Source organism: Cherax quadricarinatus, chromosome 80, assembly GCF_038502225.1.
Source record: "Cherax quadricarinatus isolate ZL_2023a chromosome 80, ASM3850222v1, whole genome shotgun sequence".
In the NCBI taxonomy this organism is placed as follows: Eukaryota; Metazoa; Arthropoda; class Malacostraca; order Decapoda; family Parastacidae; genus Cherax; species Cherax quadricarinatus.
In genome coordinates this window covers 7,911,507-7,931,863 of record NC_091371.1, presented here as the reverse complement: position 1 = coordinate 7,931,863, position 20,357 = coordinate 7,911,507, and the positions used below count along the sequence as shown (strand labels likewise).

At 37.3% G+C, this 20,357-nt stretch overlaps 1 protein-coding gene across 3 annotated transcripts in view; it reads right to left on the bottom strand.

Moving 5' to 3' along the window:
* The window catches only part of LOC128702309 (DDB1- and CUL4-associated factor 6), a 30,794-nt gene extending 12,531 nt beyond the window's left edge, over positions 1 to 18,263 (bottom strand). For 2 of the 3 annotated variants that reach the window (XM_053796493.2, XM_053796494.2), the window contains exons 1-8: positions 18,065 to 18,263; positions 16,430 to 16,565; positions 14,063 to 14,199; positions 11,121 to 11,299; positions 10,133 to 10,268; positions 7,218 to 7,378; positions 2,664 to 2,814; positions 1,474 to 2,116 (exon numbers count right to left, since the gene is read on the bottom strand). In XM_053796493.2, coding sequence (XP_053652468.2) covers positions 1,474 to 2,116; positions 2,664 to 2,814; positions 7,218 to 7,378; positions 10,133 to 10,268; positions 11,121 to 11,299; positions 14,063 to 14,199; positions 16,430 to 16,565; positions 18,065 to 18,134 — 1,613 coding nt within the window. In that variant the 5' untranslated portion in view covers positions 18,135 to 18,263. Of the gene's footprint in view, positions 1 to 1,473; positions 2,117 to 2,663; positions 2,815 to 7,217; positions 7,379 to 10,132; positions 10,269 to 11,120; positions 11,300 to 14,036; positions 14,200 to 16,429; positions 16,566 to 18,064 lie in introns of those variants that run through there. The other variant, XM_053796495.2, reaches the window with a different exon arrangement.
* Between the last annotated feature and the right edge of the window lie 2,094 nt (positions 18,264 to 20,357).

Here is a 20,357-nt window from a genome sequence, read left to right as displayed (position 1 = left end):
TTTGTCTCCATATACTCTTCCCTCCTTGCATCACTTCTATTTTGTAAAAACTTCTCATATGCTAACTTTTTCTCCCTTACTACTCTCTTTACATCATCATTCCACCAATTGCTCCTCTTCCCTCCCGCACCCACTTTCCTGTAACCACAAACTTCTGCTGAACACTCTAACACTACATTTTTAAACCTACCCCATACCTCTTCGACCCCATTGCCTATGCTCTCATTAGCCCATCTATCCTCCAAGAGCTGTTTATATCGTACCTAACTGCCTCCTCTTTTAGTTTATAAACCTTCACCTCTCTCTTCCCTGATGCTTCTATTCTCCTTGTATCCCATCTACCTTTTACTCTCAGTGTAGCTACTACTAAAACGTGATCTGATATATCTGTGGCCCCTCTATAAACATGTACATCCTGAAGTCTACTCAACAGTCTTTTATTTACCAATACATAATCCAACAAACTACTGTCATTTCGCCCTACATCATATCTTGTATACTTATTTATCCTCTTTTTCTTAAAATATGTATTACCTATAACTAAAGCCCTTTCTATACAAAGTTCAATCAAACTCTCTTTATTTCTCCTTCTTCTCCCTGTGCACCTTAGTTCTGACTCACACTATTGCAATGCAAATAACATCTGGTAATTCGCCTATTTTTTTCTTTGACTTAGCCTAAGATCTGAGTTGAAAATTAGCCATAGGAAATTAATGAAAATATACTATGATCATTGGATTTCCCCATGCCTAAATCTGTTTTCTTTCTTTGAATAAATATCAATGAAAACCAGTTTAGTAACAGTTAAAGACAATGTTAAAAATGTATTAGTAGTGTAAGGATTGGGTGATTGCATAAGAGTGAATTTATACCACATGTACTGAATTACTGATTGAAAAAAGATCACCACTTAAAAGCAAATTTTCATAAAACAAAACTATATAATGCTAAGGTGTACCAATACCAAATGTAAAATGTTCAACCATGATAGATAAAAATTTACAAATTTCATATACAGCCTCTCCTCAATTAGCGATGTACTCGTTTACTGATGACTCGGACTTATGACAGGTTCTCTGACCAGTATGCATACCTAAATAATGTATATTAGACCTGATTTCCTCTATTCTGTTTATTACTATACAGTACACTACTGTATAAACTTTTAAAAATATACTAAAAATGTTATAAATAGCACAAAGGTGACATTAAAACAATATCAAAGATGGTTGACACAAATATACTACCATTATACATAGTACGCTCCTTGCTTAGTGATGAATTCATTTACTGATGTAGTCTTAGGACTGGAATTCCATGAATAAGTGAGGAGAGGCTATATAATAATATAAAACTAATACCCTATTTGCAAAGGCTATACCGAATTTGCAATATATTTTGCAAACATCTTCTTCATCAAGAACCTATAATGCAATACAAAATGTTTCAGGAACAATTAAAGATTAAGCTTACTTTTGTACAAATCCTTTCCGGAGTGATGAAATCCTGTCTTGTAAACCTTCGAAATTGGAATCTATTACTTTTTCTTGAACAGTCGCTGGATGTGTACTATTTATTGAGCTATCATCTGCGTCAGTTATTGCTTCAGGGTTTGAATGGTGAATTTCCATTTCATTTGTTGTGACTTCAAAAGTATCTGACTGTGAAGGCAGAGAATGCTGTTGTGATGAACTCGATGAGCAAGAATATGACGCCTCGTCAAGACAAACTGCTTGTGACTCTGTTTCTGAAGGCTTAGTACCACTAAAACTGTCTGTGTGTAAACAAGGAGTAGCTTCCAAGGCTGAGGAACACGATGCAACTACTTCTGTAGAGCCTTCCGTAGGTGATGGATTACTGAGAGACTCTGCAGGGACATCTGATGTAGATGGCTGTGCCTCAGTATTAGAAGATGGTGACTGACTACCTTCTGCACTAACATCGACATCACCAGTGGTTTCTACAAGGGAATTTGAACGATTCTGAGAGGATTCAGATTCTGAGGCTGAACGCTGGACAGAAGCCCTTGTTCCAGGATCATTTAGCATGCGAGATAAAACGTCTGTCATTCTCTGCATAAGCGTAGCATGCAAGGTTGGTCTTGCTTGCCCAACATCTGCAGAAAAAATAAAAACAAAAATTACTTGCACACTGGAGCAAAAGTACAATGTACTGAAGAACACTACCATTTCATTGTAACTGGTAATTTCAGAGAAAAGAAGCTTTAGTCACCATTCATTTTCCAATTACCTTTACTCATGACTAATTTAATATTACTGCAAGATCTATGGCTATCCTATTGTGATCTCAAATCCTTTGTAACATTATTAGGCTACACATCTTAAAAAAGTTCATAGGGGAGCCCTAAACCTATAGGGCTCATACAATGCCACGGAGAATGGAAGGCCTTCCAATTTAATCCAAGGAAGGGGAGATCAGGTCCAATTTCTTGGATCAAGATCTTTCCAACATCAAGGACCCTTCCTTAAGGGAATCAAGCAGAACAGCTGGTCTTTATAAAAAAAAAAAGTTCTACTTAAACAAATATATCAAATTTCAAACACAACCAAAGTAAACAAATAAACCTAACAGTGTTACACTCTCTAACCAAACAAATTCAAGTTTTATCTCAATAATGCCAAAGCCAATGAAGTGCAACTTACCTCCTGCTTGATTACGCATCTCACTTTCTGGTAGTGCCTGTGGACCAGTGTCCGACCAGTCACCACGCAGACGAAGGCGCTTCAATGTGGGACCTGAGTTGGTTTCTGCATCACTGTCTGCTGGACCTCCTGATGACACTTCTTTATAATTCTGTAAATAATTTTAAAAAGTGTAATAACTAATAATGCAAATAAGAGCCATAATACTCCAAAAAGAGTACTCTGAAATCATGTCTGCCTCTACTACATATAACCAGAAATGTGCCGCATTTTTTGTATTAATCTGACCAACTTTTTTTTTTTGTGGGGGGGGGGGGGAATACTGTCCTGTAGTTTTAACCTCAATGGCCACCTCCTGCCAAGGCAGAGTGACCCAAAAAAGACTAAGCATTCACCATCATTCATTCAATCACCGTGAGCCAACCTTACAATTTTGATTATCCTCCCGACTATGACATCCCCACCCCTCATTCAGAATGCAGCCAATGCCCTTCCCACTCCAGTCCCTTTCCTCTGACCAAATTAATATCCTGTAAAAAATTAGTGTCAATCATCAAAATCAAAACTAACTGAGAGATAATGAAGAGGTTTGGGAATCCTATCTTCATACATACCTTTTTTTTTATTAACACATCTGCCGTTTCCCACCAAGGTGGGGCGGCCAAAAAAAGAAAAACTTTCATCATCATTTACTCCATCACTGTCTTGCTAGAGGCATGCCTACACTACAGTTGTAAAACTGCAATATTAACACCCCTCCTTCAGAGTGCCGACACTGTACTTCCCATCTCCAGGACTCAAGTCTGGCCTGCCGGTTTCCCAGAATCCCTTCATAAATGTTACCTTGCTTACACTCCAACAGCATGTTAAGTCATAAAATCCATTTGTCTCCATTTGCTCCGGTCTAACATGCTCACGCATGCTTGCTGGAAGTCCAAGCCCCTCGCACACAAAACCTCCTTTACTCCCTCCTCCAACCTTTCCTAGGCCGACCCCTACCGTGCCTTCCCTCAACTACAGATTTGTATACTCTCGAAGTCATTCTATTTCATTCCATCCTCTCTACATGTCCAAACCATCTCAATAACCCCTTTTCAGCCCTCTGGATAATAGTTTTGGTAATCCCACACCTCCTACTAATCTCCAAACTACAGACTCTCTGCATTATATTCACATCACACATTCCCCTTAGACATGATATCTCCACTGCCTCCAGCCTTCTCCTTGTTGCAACATTCACAACCCATGCCTCACGCCCATACAAGAGCGTTGGTATAACTATACTCTCATACATTTCCCTCTTTGCTTTCATGGATAAAGTTCTTTGTCTCCACAGACTCCTCAGTGCACCACTCACCTTTTTTCCCCACGTCAATTCTATGATTCACCTCATCCTTCATAGACCCATCTGCTGACATGTCCACTCCCAAATATCTGAACACATTCACCTCCTCCATACTCTCTCCCTCCAATCTGATATCCAATCTTCCATTACCTGATTTTTTTGTCATCCTCATCACCTTACTCTTTCCTATATTCACTTTTAACTTCCTTCTTTTATGTACCCTACCAAACTCATCAACCAACCTCTGCAACTTCTCTTCAGAATCTCTCAAAAGCACAGTGTCATCAGCAAAGTGCAACTGTGACAGCTCCCACTTTGTGTTAGATTCTTTATCTTTTAACCCCACACCTCTTCCAACACCCGAGCATACACTTCTCTTACTACTCCATCTATAAATATATTGAACAACCATGGTGACATCACACATCCCTGTCCAAGGCCTACTTTTACAGGGAAATAATCTCCCTCTCGCCTACCTACTCTAACCTGAGCCTCATTAACCTCCTACTCCATACATTTGCAACATCTGCCACATTGTCCCCCTATCGACCCTTTTCCAAATCCATAAATGCCACAAAAACCTCTTCACCCTTATCCAAATACTGTTCAACTATGTGTTTCACTGCAAACACTTGGTCTACACACCCCCTACCCTTCCTAAAACCTCCATATTCATCTGCTATCCTGCTCTCCATATTACTCATAATTCAATCAATAATATAACTACCATACACTTTACCACGTATACTCAACAGACTTATTCCCCTATAATTTTTACACTCTCTTTTGTCCCCTTTGCCTTTATACAAAGGAACTATGCGTGCTCTCTGCCAATCCCTAGGTACCTTACTCTCATCCATATATTTATTAAATAAAAATGCTAACCACTCCCAAACTATATCCCCACCTGCTTTTAACATCTCTGTCTTTATCTCATCAATCCCAGCTGCTTTACCCCCTTTCATTCTACTCATTGCCCCATGCACTTTCCTCACACACAACTGGTTCTTCCTCACTCCTACAAGATGTTATTCCTCCTTGCCCTATACACGAAATCACAGCTTCCCTATCTTTATTAACATTTAACAATCCCTCAAAATATTCTCTCCATCTTCCCAATACCTCTAACTCTCCACATAATAACTCTCCTCTCCTATTTTCAACTAACAAATCCATTCTTACCGTAGGCTTTCTCAACTTATTAATCTCACTCCAAAACTTTTTCTCATTTTCAACAAAATTTGTTGATAACATCTCACCCACTCTCTCATTTGCTCTCTTTTTCCATTGCTCCACAACTCTTTTAACCTCTCTTTTTCTCTCCATATACTCCTCCCTCTTTGCATCACTTCTACTTTGTAAAAACCTCTCATGTTAACTTTATCTCTCTTACTACTCTCTTTACATCATCTTTCCACCAGTCACTCTTCTTCCCTCCCACATCCACTTTCCTGTAACCACAAACTTCTGTTGAACACTAACAATATATTCTTAAACTTACCCCATACATCTTCTGCCCCATTGCTTGTATTCTCACAAGCCCATCTGTCCTCCAACAGTTGTTTATATTTTACCCTAACTGCCTCCTCCTTTAGTTTATGAACCTTCACTTCTGTCTTACTTGCTGCTTCCATTTTCCTTGTATCCCATCCACCTTTTACTCTCACTGTAGCCACAGCTAAAAAGTAATCTGATATATCTGTGGCCCCTCTATAAACATGTACATCCTAAAGTCTACCCAATGTAAAAAAGATCAACTAGAGAACAATTTCAATCAATACAATTTCATCTGCAAGATTCTTAACCATTAACAATGCAGATGCTCCTTGCTTTACGATGGTTCGACTTACAGTATTTTGACTTTATGATGGTGTGATAAACCTGTAAAAAGATTTTTGGTTTTTAATATAGAGTACTGCATATTTATTGATAGCATAAATTTTTTTTTCAACACACCGGCCATATTCCATTAAGGCAAGATGACTTAACTCTTTCAGGGTCCAGTCCCTTGATCTAAAATTGCTCTCAGGGTCCAAGGGTTTACAAAAAAAAAAAAAAAAATTTTCTTATGAAATTATATAGAATCCTTTATGTGAAGATAATGAAACCAAAAGTACGAAATTTGATGGAAAACTTACAGAATTACATTCTCGCAAAGTTAGCGGTATCAGTGATGTTTACGTATTGGTGATTTCACCCACTTTTGAGTCCTGTTTTAGGAAAATTACATTGTTCCAGTCGACCAAACTCATAGCTATTTTGCTAGTATATACTAGCCTTCCATTCTATCAAGTGAGTACAAGAAACTGCCCATTTAACTATTTCAACTACCAAATAAAGTGATCAAAAATTAGTAATTTGGCAAATTTCACACAATTAAAAAAATGCCAATTTAAAAAATAGGGTACCAAATAAACAATGTCGACATTCCTGGCACTGAAAAACATTTCCTCTGTTCATTAGTTATGTCCCAAGGCCTCTCCTATATTACACTTGCTTTCCATTTTGAATTTTTATTCACACAAAAAAAATAGAAGATTTACTGTTATGTGGGACTACTGCATTATTGTAATTTTTTTTTTTTTCAACAAACCGGCCGTATCCCACCAAGGCAGGGTGACCCAAAAAGAAAAACAAAAGTTTCTCTTTTCAAATTTAGTAATTTATACAGGAGAAGGGGTTACTAGCCCCTTGCTCCCGGCATTTTAGCCACATTTTACAACACGCATGGCTTACGGAGGAAGAATTCTGTTCCACTTCCCCATGGAGATAAGAGGAAATAAACAAGAACTAGAAAGAAAATAGCAGAAAACCCAGAGGGGTGTGTATATATATGCTTGTACATGTATGTGTAGTGTGACCCAAGTGTAAGTAGAAGTAGCAAGACGTACCCGAAATCTTGCATGTGTATGAGACAGAAAAAAAAAAAAACAGCAATCCTACCATCATGTAAAACAATTACAGGCTTTCGTTTTACACTCACTTGGCAGGACGGTAGTACCTCCCTGGGCGGTTGCTGTCTACCAACCTACTACCTACTATTGTAATAATTGTATGTAATAATTTCAGCCCATTCATGTAGTATAAATAATGTCAGCACATTCATGTATAAATAATGTTATCGCATTCTCTGAATGTAATGTTAATCCTTATTTTAATATTCACATATTTTAATCACAACCTAGGAACTGTATTTAATAAGCTTCTACCTGTGTGTCAAAAAGATACAGGTAATCTGAAGAATAACTGGCCAGAACTTCCTGTCCATTGTGACTGTAGCGTAGGGACGTCACACGGTGATTCTTGCCCTCCATATTGTCAGGTTTAAGCCTCATCAATAGCGCTCTATCAGTCTGCTCCAGATACGAATCTGAAGGGAAAATTTAAAGCAGAGCGATACTGTATTAATCATCCTCAAATACTAAGCAATTCTTTAAAGCATGCAGCCTCTACATGAAATACTGTCGTCCCTATACACATCCTGGTTATTGCGTCAGACATTTAGCAGCAACATTAAAGATATGAAAATACGTTAGTAGAATTCTAAAGATTGGGTAAGCTTATCTTTGCTATGCTTAGTAGGTTGCAAAGGAAGAGGCACATGACTGCAGCAGCACAGTGACATTGCTATGCACTATACTCAAGTGCATCATGCCTTGCACCATGTAGAGGAAAAGATTATTAATTTATGTATATTATGTCTCTGTACTCTACAGTTCAGAAAATAATCACTAGCTGTGACTAGAAAATAATTTTTTTTGGACTCTACATATTTATGTTCCTATTTCAGTATGAATTATAAGTAAAATAGAGAGACCTTCCAATAAACTTCAACAAAGCAGTGAATTTTATAAACTGGATTATTAAAGCAATGGGAAGAGTTCACAGTACAGTGGACCCCCGGTTAACGATATTTTTTCACTCCAGAAGTATGTTCAGGTGCCAGTACTGACCGAATTTGTTCCCATAAGAAATATTGTGAAGTAGATTAGTCCATTTCAGACCCCCAAACATACACGTACAAACGCACTTACATAAATACACTTACATAATTGGTCGCATTCGGAGGTAATCGTTATGCGGGGGTCCACTGTATTCTGAATAAATACTCAGCCCCCCCCCCCCCCCGATGTGGCAGACTTGTACTGTTTTCTGCGTAATATTGTTTGGCTATCACTTGTTAGTAGTTACTCCCACCCCCTTCTGCTTGGTACAGAGCAAATCTCTATAACAGATGATGGCTTGCACTGGGAAGAATTTGATCAAATCTTGAGTCCTGGAGGTGGGAGTTCAATGCCTGTACTCTAAAGGAGAGGTGAAGACACAGAAATTCAAAGGGGCATCTAAACCATGTCAGCACTCTTCTGGGAGGACAGCGATTGAGTGAATGAATGTGCTTCCTTTTTTTTTTTTTTGAGTCACCCTACCTTGGTGAGAGAAGGTTGGTGTGAATTTTTTTTTTCGACAAGTAGGCCGTCTCCCACCGAGGCAGGGTGACCCAAAAAGAAAGAAAATCCCAAAAAGAAAATACGTACTTTCACCATCATTCAACACTTTCACCTCACTTACAAATAATCACTGTTTTTGCAGAGGCACACAGATACAACAGTTTAGAAGCATATATAACATACCCCTCCAAACTGCCAATATCCCAGACCCCAGGCATTGTACTTCCCATTTCCAGGCCTCAAGTCCGGCTATATAAAAATAACCGGTTTCCCTGAATCCCTTCACTAAATATTACGCTGCTCACACTCCAACAGCTTGTCAGGTCCCCAAAAACCACTCGTCTCCATTCACTCCTATCTAACACACACATACATGCTCGCTGGAAGTCCAAGCCCCTTGCCCACAAAACCTCCTTTACCTCCTCCCTCCAACCTTTTCTAGGACAACCCTTACCCCCACCTTCCTTCCCCTACAGATTTATACTCTCTCCAAGTCATTCTACTTCAATCCATTCTCTCTAAATGACCAAACCACCTCAACAACCCCTCTTCAGCCCTCTGACTAATACTTTTAGTAACTCCACATCTTCTCCTTATTTCCACACTCCGAATTCTCTGCATAATATTTACACCACACATTGCCTCCAGCCGCCTCCTTGCTGCAGCATTTGCAACCCAAGCTTCACACCCATATAAGAGTGTTGGTACCACTATACTTTCGTACATTCCCTTCTTTGCCTCCATTGATAACGTTTTTTGCCTCCACAGATACCTCAATGCACCACTCACCTTTTTTCCTTCAGCAATTCTATGGTTAACGTCATCCTTCATAAACCCATCCGCTGACAAGTCAACTGCCAAATATCTGAAAACATTCACTTCTTCCATACTCCTTGTCTCCAATGTGATATCCAAAAATATATGGAGGGATATGTTGTGTATATTTATATGTATATGTTCTGAACACCTCTGCAAAAACAGTGATTATGTGTAAGTGAGGTGAAAGTATTGAATGATGATGAAAGTATTTCTTTTTTGGGGATTTTTTCTTTCTTTTTGGGTCATCCTGCCTTGATGGGAGATGGCTGACTTGTTAAAAAAAAAAAAGTAGAGATTTGCTCTGCACCAAGTGACCTTCTAGCATACTTGCAATACCTGTCATCCATCATTCCCATCCCACACACATCCCAAGAATTATATTTTTCACATTTAACATGTCTCTACAACTTTATTTCGAATGATTAATGTATGGATGATTTGTAACTGCTGTAATCTTTTTGTTATCCCTTGCTCACTCATTCCCTCCTGTTCTCATGAACAGCTCTTTCACATTTAACTCATTCTCTACCATTTGTCAGTCATGATAAGTGTAAGATGTGTAAGTGTAGATGAGTGAAGAAGAATTATAATTACAATCCTGGACTCTTCAATAATATTCAATAAAACACTACTACTATATACATGTATATGCATAATAAATAGAGGAGAAAGTGGTTGAGTAAAATTTCAATTCCCAGACCTGGAAGTAACTCACTGTCTGATGTAGTTTCACCTGAGGAAGGCAAAAGAGGTGGATAGGGAGTGAGGATTTCATTCAATACAGTAAAATTCTTAAAAGCTTTTACACACACACACACTAGTTTTCAGGAACGAATGTACAACATTTCATTTCTCACCGGTTGCTCGGGTACCAAGGATGCGTCGATCATATATTCGGATAGTGGAGTCCTGTGTTGCTACAGCCATGTGGTATGGAGTGATGGGATTGACTGCTACAGCAGTTACAGCACGACCCATATTTAGCAGGATGTCCTGGAAAGTATAGTTTCATGTCAGATCTTTTAATACTTACAGAATTAGGACACCTTCCTAAAAGTAATTACTTTTAGAAATCTTCTACCCACACAATCACTGGTCAAATTATACAACTGGCATTTTTCCACTGAAGTGTAAAGTATAATAGCTTAGCTTCAATAATAATTTGTTCAGTCCAATCTAAAAAATATTTCAATGAGTTAGCTATAATTCTTTCCATGGGGAAGTGGAGCAGAATTCTTCCTCCATAAGCCATGCATGTCATAAGAGGTGACTAAAATGCTGGGAGCAAGGGGCTAGTAACTCATTACTACAATTAAAAAGAGAAACTTTTGTTTTTCTTTTTGGGCCACCCTGCTTTGGTGGGATATGGCCAATTTGTTGAATGAAAGAAGAAAGCTATAATTCTGAAGCAGATTTTTTTACAACTCAAAAAAGAGGAACACCATCTATATCAGGCAATATGTTATCATCCAAGTAGTAAAAGTCCAAGCAGTAGAAGGCACATAAAATATTGTGAATATAAAATTCACAGAAAGTCATGAGGCGAGATTTAGTAACAGATCATAACAGCCTTATTGAATTTACAGTAATCATTATCATATTTATAGGAAACACTAAACCCACTGGGGAAAGGAAAATAATCAGGCTTGATCTGAGGAAGGGGAAAAATAGCTCCCATATCGTAGATCAAGAGTCCTTCACCAGCAAGACATACACTCTTGTGAATCTACAACTATTCCTAGAATCAAGAGTTTTTTGCCAAAACCAGGGCACTCCTAACCTTGCAAATTTACAATAGATAAAATCAAACTAAATACTGTATTGGTAGAACATCAAAAAGCTAACCTCCTGACAGTTGCGAGCGGAACACTGCTCTTTGGTGCGCAGATCAAACCAGCGCACAAAGCCATCCTCCCCACAAGACAGAAACGTGTGAGGATCATCTGGCAGAGTGATGACATCATAACATGTGCTCAAATGACAGGTAAACTTACAGTCATGGGTCTCCTCTTGCCTCTCAACATCTGCCAAACAAAAAAATAAAAAAATAAAAAATAAAAAAATTAAAGACTCTCTTACTTAGAATGTAACTAAGAGTTTACATATACTACTTACATAGTCTTAATATTATCTGATTCTATGACTTAATCACTTTTGAGATTATGAAAAATTTAAATATTTGCCTCTGAATTTTGAAGTGCCTTTGGGAACATCACAGAACAGTAGACACCTGACTTACAATGTTTTAAGTTATGATTTTTTCCACTATTATTTTTCCCTTGGTTTGTTTTTTACTAAATAAATTCATACACTGTGAGTGGAGACAAGTGGTTCATAGGACCTGATGAGCTGTTGGAGTGTGAACAGGGTAATATTGTGTGAAGGGATTCAGGGAAACTGGTTAACCAGACTCGAGTCCAGGAAGTGGGAAGTACTGTACTGTGCCTGCACTCTAAAGAAAAGGTTTGGGATATTTGCTGTTTGGAGGGACAACAGTTTGTTGTATCTGTGCACCTCTGGCAAGACAATGATAGTTTGAATGATAATGAAAGTGTTAACAAAAAAAAACTCACATTTTTTGGTAAAATAGTCAAGAATTATAGATTGTTATTATTACATTCATAAAGAGAGAACTAAACCTGCAGGGGGTCATTCAGTGCCAGTACTATCACATACTACATACCCTCTCATCCTACCAACCCTGAACTGTTTCTCGGCTGGTAGCCGCCTCAGCTAGCTGAGGGATCAGGGGTTTGACCCCCAGCACAAGGAGAAAAGGGTACGTTTCCTTACATCTACTGTCCTGCTCATTAAGCAGTAAGTACATACCTGGGTATTAGCTGACTACTGTGGGTTGCATCCTGGAGGAGAGGTTTAAAGGACCCAATTGAAATAAGACAGACGCGACCTGACTTTACTGGGTTACTCACTCTCCAGGTTAATAATCTGAACAAAACCTTTTTTCTCTCTCTCTCTCTCTCTCTCTCTCTCTCTCTCTCTCTCTCTCTCTCTTTCTCTCTCTCACTCACTCTCTTAATATGTGGACATTGAAGAAAGAGTTTTGCTGTAAATGCAATTGAAAAACATATTAAATGTAAAATACTGGGTAAAAATTCTTTGGAAAAAATTAACCAAAATCTGAGACAATTTTTTTTTTTATTTCTGTGGGAAAATAAATTCCAAGTTCCGAATAAGTGACTCACGATGAATTTAAAGGAACGAATTATTGTCACAAGTTAGGAGTCTACTGTATTCTAACAGTTACACATCTGTTAGTAAAGACAGAACAGCTGCAGTAAACTTCACTACAAACAGGGATAAATTAATATGTAATCCAAACATATCAATTCATCAGGATTAATTAACCCGTAAACAGTCCAAGCAGATCTACGTTCACATGTGTAGTGCTACAAAAGTAGATCTACATTTTTTACAGATTTTTAAATGTAACAAAAAAGCAGATCAAAGTTTTTTTACACATTTTCAAATGTAAAAAAACAAAAAGAAGATCTACTTTTTTTACATACTTTCAAGTGTTGAAAAAACGTATACAGTGGACCCCCGGTTAACGATATTTTTTCACTCCATAAGTATGTTCAGGTGCCAGTACTGACCGAATTTATTCCCATAAGGAATATTGTGAAGTAGATTAGTCCATTTCAGACCCCCAAACATACACGTACAAACGCACTTACATAAATACACTCACATAATTGGTCGCATTCGGAGGTAATCGTTATGCGGGGGTCCACTGTATATATGTTTGGACCGTTTACGGGTTAAACTTCAAATCTGTCAAGTTAATTAGGGGTGCAAAGACACACAAACCTTCTCCACAAATAAGGATAAGCTAATTAACCTTCACAACATTTTGAAAGAAACAAAACATACAAGTTTTCACATTTCTACAGTCAAAATAATATTATAGTGAAATGAATGCTTCAGAAAATATTGGAAAAATGACATGCCCGTACAAGGAACACAGAAATGTGTAAAAAATAATAATTATAACAACTACAATATCCAAAAAAGTTATATATAACAAAAGCAAATTATCCCTAAAGCTACATAAAGCAAAGTATCTGAAAGTTATTTATAACAAGCACAAAATCCAAAATGTTACTTACAACAAATATAATATCCAATAAATTACTTATAGTAAATAACCAATGAATATTAAGTAATTATGTAAAAATAAGGTGTAAAATTAAAACAAAAAGTAATTTATAAACTTCACAAAATGTCTCAACCCATTTAGCTCTCACGTCCCCCATGCATACAACCCATTCATTCACTCATATATACATCCAGTCTAGACATTCACATTCATACATACTATACAGCCCAGTCAATCACACTCATAAATACTATACACACCAGTCACACACTCATACACTCCATCCCCCTGGTTTCACATTAATACAGTAGAACCCCCGTATCCACTGATTCGGTATCCGTGGTTTCAGTTATTCACAGTTTACTGTAGCCCAAAAATACCTCTTAATTTTGCATAATAATGTGCATAATTGATCAATTTAGACTTCATAATAGGTATGTATAGGAGTTATGTATGTATAGCGTTTGCTATTATCCATGGTTTCGGTATCCACTGCAGATCCTAGGAACTTATCCCCAGTGGATATTGGGGTCCTACTGTATTGCTATTTCACATTTTCTCACAATTGCACCACAGTATTTCATTCACTAATAAGAACCTGATATTACTTATCTGTTATCAAAATAAAACTCAATAATACTAACAATGAACACAGCTATTCCACATTAACCTGTATATATTAGAATGCCATCCCCAGAACATGAGATAATCTTTCTGTTTCCAGTTTGAGGTAAGAACTTAGCACTGAAGATATTGGCACGATGTGCAGTGTGGATACGAATTTTTGTCATTCTCTCCCAAGGGTCACTGAAAAGAGAAATACATTATAAGCCATTGCTGAGAAATTAGTTTTCTTAAAAGGTCCCTAAGTAAAACAATTCAATAATATACATAAAATGGTGCAGACACAAATTGCCAAGAATTTAATTTCCACTTCATTTTTTCTAAGTAGAGTACTGAACGTATATAGTTTTAGCATATTGATATTTGCTTGGTTCATGCTCTTATAGACACCATGGATACTTAATGTGTGTGAAAAAGCATTTGAAAGGTAATAGCAGCCACACTGTAATACAGTACATTAAAACTTCAATTTAACGGACTTCGATTTAATGAATTTCAAAGTTAACAGCAGAATCCATTTCTGGATAACATTCGGAAACAGCGGACAAAATCCATTACATTCAAAACTGTCCATTATTCTTACTGTGTGCTGGATAAATTCTCTTCAGATATAGCAGACTAAGTTGGTTAAATCAGAAATGTCTTATTTTATTCATTATTTTTGGATAAATTCTATTAAACCCAGCCTGTTGGACAAATTTGGTCTAAGTCTGTTAAATCTAGAACTGCTTATTATTATTCTCAAAGTTCAGATACAGGTTTTAGCAGACTTCCTTCTCCCTTCCTCTTCCACAAGTCCGTTAAACTGAAAGTTCCCTGTACATGGTTCCAGCCAAACAATATGGTATAAAACATTTTCAAAGCTGTATCTTACAGAATTAATACTTCTACATTAATATACTGTACTCACCAAATGTAGGTCAGTGCTTTTTATGGCTTTCTGGATAAATGTGATCAAGTTTTGGTGCACGAGGCACGAAGAGTGGTAGTGCACAGCTAGTGCTGATGTGCATTGTAAAGTCTATCCTAGTTCTAATCTAACATAACTCCAGTTTCAACTACACTGAACACCTGTGGAGTGCAAGCACTTTGTCCAATAATTTCAAGCAAAACAGAATACTGCATGTGTTTGTTTGGTTGATAAATGTTTTGTGCGAGCAGAGATGACTGTCGGTGACGCTGCCCACAACTATTACTAATTTTCTGATTGACAGACAGGCTGCCAAGACCTGAAATAATTTGTTGATATTAAAGTAAATTTGAGGGGCTATTCACCATGAATATAGTTGAGATATGCAAATTCCAAAGCCACATGTTTGGAATCTACTGTACAACTCTCAAAATCATGCAGGTCTTTAAATTAACCATAAACTTAAGAAATACAGCATGTTAACAACCTCTCCTCAGTTTCTTTTTCCTGAGTTAAGCATCACCAAAATATTCTGCAGTCGATAAAAACTCCAAAAAAGCATTTGGATAAACATCAGTTTATTTTAAGGAAAAAGTGAAATCGACACCCAAGTACTACATCTGTCAAAATTAGCATTATACATATGTACTAATAAATTTGGGATAAAAATTTATGTTCATCTACTGTTGGAAGCAGTATGGTAGAGGTTTGGAATAACACACATGCACAGTACAGGTTGGCCATCACTAATCTGGCATCATTGGGTCCTGTATGTGCCGGATTAGTGAGTTTGCTGGATTACAGAGTGGTTAGGCTAGAACACACTTAATTAACCTATCAATAGAGACTTTCTGCTACATCTTCCTCATTTTCATCACTGCTTGCTCCTCCACTGGTTTACTGCTGTGGATTTACAACCACCTGCACAATTTCTGAGTCAGTATAATGATGAAATTTGAGTCAGTATAATGATCTAAGTCAGTACAATGTATAGTAAAGTTTATTTCTTTATAAAGGTTACAATGTGTAATTACAATTTTGATTTGATAAGTACAAAGATAGCCACTATCATGCCGAGGCATTTTGGGCAAACTAATCCTAATACGTACATAGTAACTAATTAAAACTAGATAAGATAATAGTACATAGTAACTATACTTAAAACTAGACAAGTAATAGTGGTTAGCTGTTTTACAACCTTATTTAAATTTAATACAACCTTATTTAAACTTAGTACAAGTGAGTAGGGTTCAGTAAAATGATGAACTTTGAAATTATGCTAGCTGAAATTAGTGCCGGATTAGCGATGGCCGACCTGTATTAGGATATTTTATTGAGAAAACATTGTGCCAGCACTGTCTTCTTCAGCTCTGATGTGGAAAAATCTTATCAACAGTTTCTTGGTGAAACATTTCCTAAAAAATAATTTAACACTGTGTGTGTCTTATTCACATTTGTTGGTATTTTATACCATATCTTAACCAGTGGTGGCTTGATGCTCACCATATAACAAGGTGTTGGTCATCTGAGCCAGAGAGCAGGAGGTTACCAGGAGCATCCCATACAACGGTGTTGACACAGCCTCGGTGAACCTCCATCGCCTGAAGGAGCGACATCCGTTGCAAAAGGCCCTCATTACCTACAATAAGCAACATTTTGCATTACAGAGCTGTCATTAAATTATTTAAAAGGGTTAAATTCACATAACTTTTGTTTTTCCTTCCGGGCCACCCCGCCTCGGTGGGATACGGCCGGTGCGTTGAAAGAGAAAATTCACATAAGAAAGAAGTAATCAACACTTTCTCTTCATGATGACTTTTTAGGTCATATCTACACCACCTCCATCATCTGTGATTAATTTTGTTTCTTCAGTTTCTTAAATGAAACAAAAAAAAAATAAATTGAAAATTAAAGCATATCTACGTACACAAAATACAAGACTACAAACCAGCTATTCCTTTTAATGAGTACAACTATCCCCATTTTTGCACTGTTTTTTTATTACTAAATCAAATGACCAGAAGTGTTACCGGCATTTCTTACTGTAGAATTAACACCATAAGAATCACTGGCTGATTTAACCTACAACTATAACTCTTATTATTATTATTATTATTATTATTATTATTATGTGTATATATGTATATCAATTTATATCAATTAAATGCATGAAAAGTTGAATACTGATTCAAAATACATTAAGTATTGAACATTATTATGTTTAAAATTACATTAAGAATCACGTGTAATGGGCAGAACAAATCCTAAATCACAATTTTATATTAATATTTAAATTATAAATTATAGTATACCATTAACCTAAATAAAAATATAAGAGGTTAATAACCCAGGATAACTCAGTTATAACAGAGGTTAATAACCCAGGATAACTCAGTTATAACAGAGGTTAATAACCCATGATAACTCAGTTATAACATCAGTTATAACTGATGTTGAACATTAAAATGGTATAAAATACCGACAGATTGTTAGGTAAGACACATATGCAACAGTTAGGTATCTTTATTTCGAAATAAAGATACCTAACTGTTGCATATGTGTCTTACCTAATAACTGATGTTATAACTGAGGGGGGGGCTGAGAGCCCCTTCATTGGAGAATTTTCTCCACAATGTATAATAATTTATGTAACTGTATTTATGTATACAACTGAATAAATTTGCCTGAATTTACTGGAAGCTGAGCAAGAAAATAAGACACTTGTGCAATATCCGGGAATCTTTATTGAGGAAACATTTCGCTAGTCAGTGCCTTCTTCAGTCCAATTCCGAGAATGGTGGAAGATGAGGCAGAGGAGTTTGAGGTAATCAGTCCCTCAGCATTGAGTCGATGTGTTCAGTCCATCAATCTTGATAATAATTCCAAAATGTTGCACATGTGTCTCATTTGGTTTTTCAAAACCATTTGTGACTTTAAATGACGCCCTAAATTACCTGAAGCGGGTGACCCCCCCAGTAGGCCATTTAACAGTCACACCTACATACAATGAAGCCAAAACTCAACACCCATGATGATCTACATCACTCAGCACCCACACTGATGGAGATTCGTCAGGATTATCATTTCCCAAAATTGTTTTTTTTTTGCAATTGCAAAGGCCAGGGTACTGCAACTTACCTTTTGCAAGGGGGAAGAGGAGGCTGGTATCGATAGGATCATACTGGCGCTTGAGAATATGCCTTAACATCAGTATATATCACTCACGGCAGGTCACCCAGACACTCATTCACCACAATTAGCAAGAAAAAATGTTGAGAAATATCTCCTGATGCAGGTTACGCCTCGTCCTCTGTTGTCAGCTGTTGTTATTCCCTCATCAATCTTGAGTATGGATACAACCCTCTGATTCAACTTATAACTCAATCATTTGCAGCTTTAATTAAATATATTTAAATTACTATCTATCTTCTTTGTAATGATAAAGAAACAGTCTATTTCAATTAGTAATATTGATAGTTAAAAGTGTTTATTTCCACTACTTAGCTCTATTTGATGTATGAAAGGCTACGAGCCTTGAGTCTTTTCGATAATGTACTGCAATTTATTGACTCAGAAGTAAGAACCATTAATAATATGCAGTATATTCATCTCCTGCCTGACCTTTAGTCACAGTATATATACCTAGAGGTTTAATAATAAAGTCCCTGGAGGGCGAAGCGCCTACTGTATGTATATATACTTTAATACAATTAAACACCCCCAAGTGAAGCAAATTATGCTAAATTTTTGGCGTTATCTTTGACTGAATCTGCATATTTACCACCAACTGATACTCGAAACGAACATACATTTGTGGTACAGTGTATCAGTTGTATTCAGTACCGACAAGAGGATGAATTAGACCTGAAAAAGTTGGTCTCCGAACGAAATGTTGCCTCAGTAGGATTTACATTTTGCCATAGATAAGAGCTTTAGTGTCTCTAAAGTTTTGGCTAAATCGATTTCAGGCCGTCAGGTGATGTAATTAGTCTTTAGGTTTACCCTCACAATATACTTTTTTTTACACAGCTAAGAGTTGTACAGGATGAAGTTGGAGCCATCTGTGGGCCAGCGTCATTATTTAATCAACTGCCTTCATTTCGATGAACATCAAAATGGTATAAAATACCGACAGGTTGGTAGGTAAGACACAAAGGCAACAGTTAGGCAACTTTATTCCGAAACGTTTCGCCTACACAGTAGGCTTCTTCAGTCGAATACAGAAAGTAGGCAGGAACAGTAGAGATGTGAAGACGATGTAATCAGTCCATCACCCTGTTCCTGCCTACTTTCTGTATTCGACTGAAGAAGCCTACTGTGTAGGCGAAACGTTTCGGAATAAAGTTGCCTAACTGTTGCCTTTGTGTCTTACCTGCCTTCATTTCGTTCCCTTTTCAGTGTCTGTAACGGGTTAATAAAACCCCTGGTAGGCGAGGTGGCATATTTTAGTCCCCTTGTTTCTTGTAAATTCAAAGATCATCAAAGTATCTTATTGATCAATTTTCATCTTTACTTTGCATAATAACTGATAATAACTCTCTTAAGTCAATGTGACCTGACCTGACTAGGTTGGGTGCCGGTAGGAAACTTGGACCTGCCTCGCATGGGCCAGTAGGCCTGCTGCAGTGTTCCTTCGTTCTTATGTTCTTAACTCACCTCCTCAGAGTAATGACTAAACCTGGACCAAAAATACAGCATACATTCTAAATATTTTATAATGAGAAGGTTATATAAGAAACAGGCTATCGTTAGTTTGTTTATTGTGTCCACAAGATAAAAAAAAAAAAGGTCTGGAAAGTCGCTGGAACTGCTGCGGGTGCTGGAACTGCTGCTGCTGGTGCTGGAACTGCTGCTGCTGGTGCTGGAACTGCTGCTGCTGGTGCTGCTACTGCTGGTGTCCTCTCACAGTTGCCTACCACTTCGATGAGGCATCAGGTCAAGATGTTTACCTTCTGGTTGGTAAATAGTTCAGTGCTATTTTCCACATCCTTCTTGCTTCGGTAGGATCGCAAAGTCGTCGAACAAGCTCGCTGAAATTCGCCGGCTCGCGTCTACCTTGGTCTGGAAATTCTTTTATAACCTGAGCTGTGAGTAGGTTAAGTTTATTTAGACACAGGTATACATAACTACAATTATCATATCATAACTTACACTAAGTTATCTAGGATAACCCAAAAACAAAGTGGATAGAAGAAAGGGAGAAGTTTTACAACTATGTTGACAAGATGTCGACGAAGACTCATGGAACCTTACTGACGAGAAAGCATTCTTTGTGCAGCAAATTTAAAAGTGCTATTTTAACAATACAGAATATTAAGATGATCTTATGGACATTTACGTTCATTTCCCTTACAGTTTGGTTCTGCGTGTCTCGCTGTGGTACAAATTCTCGCCCTGCGGTACAACACTTCGTCAACTAAGCATATGAAGA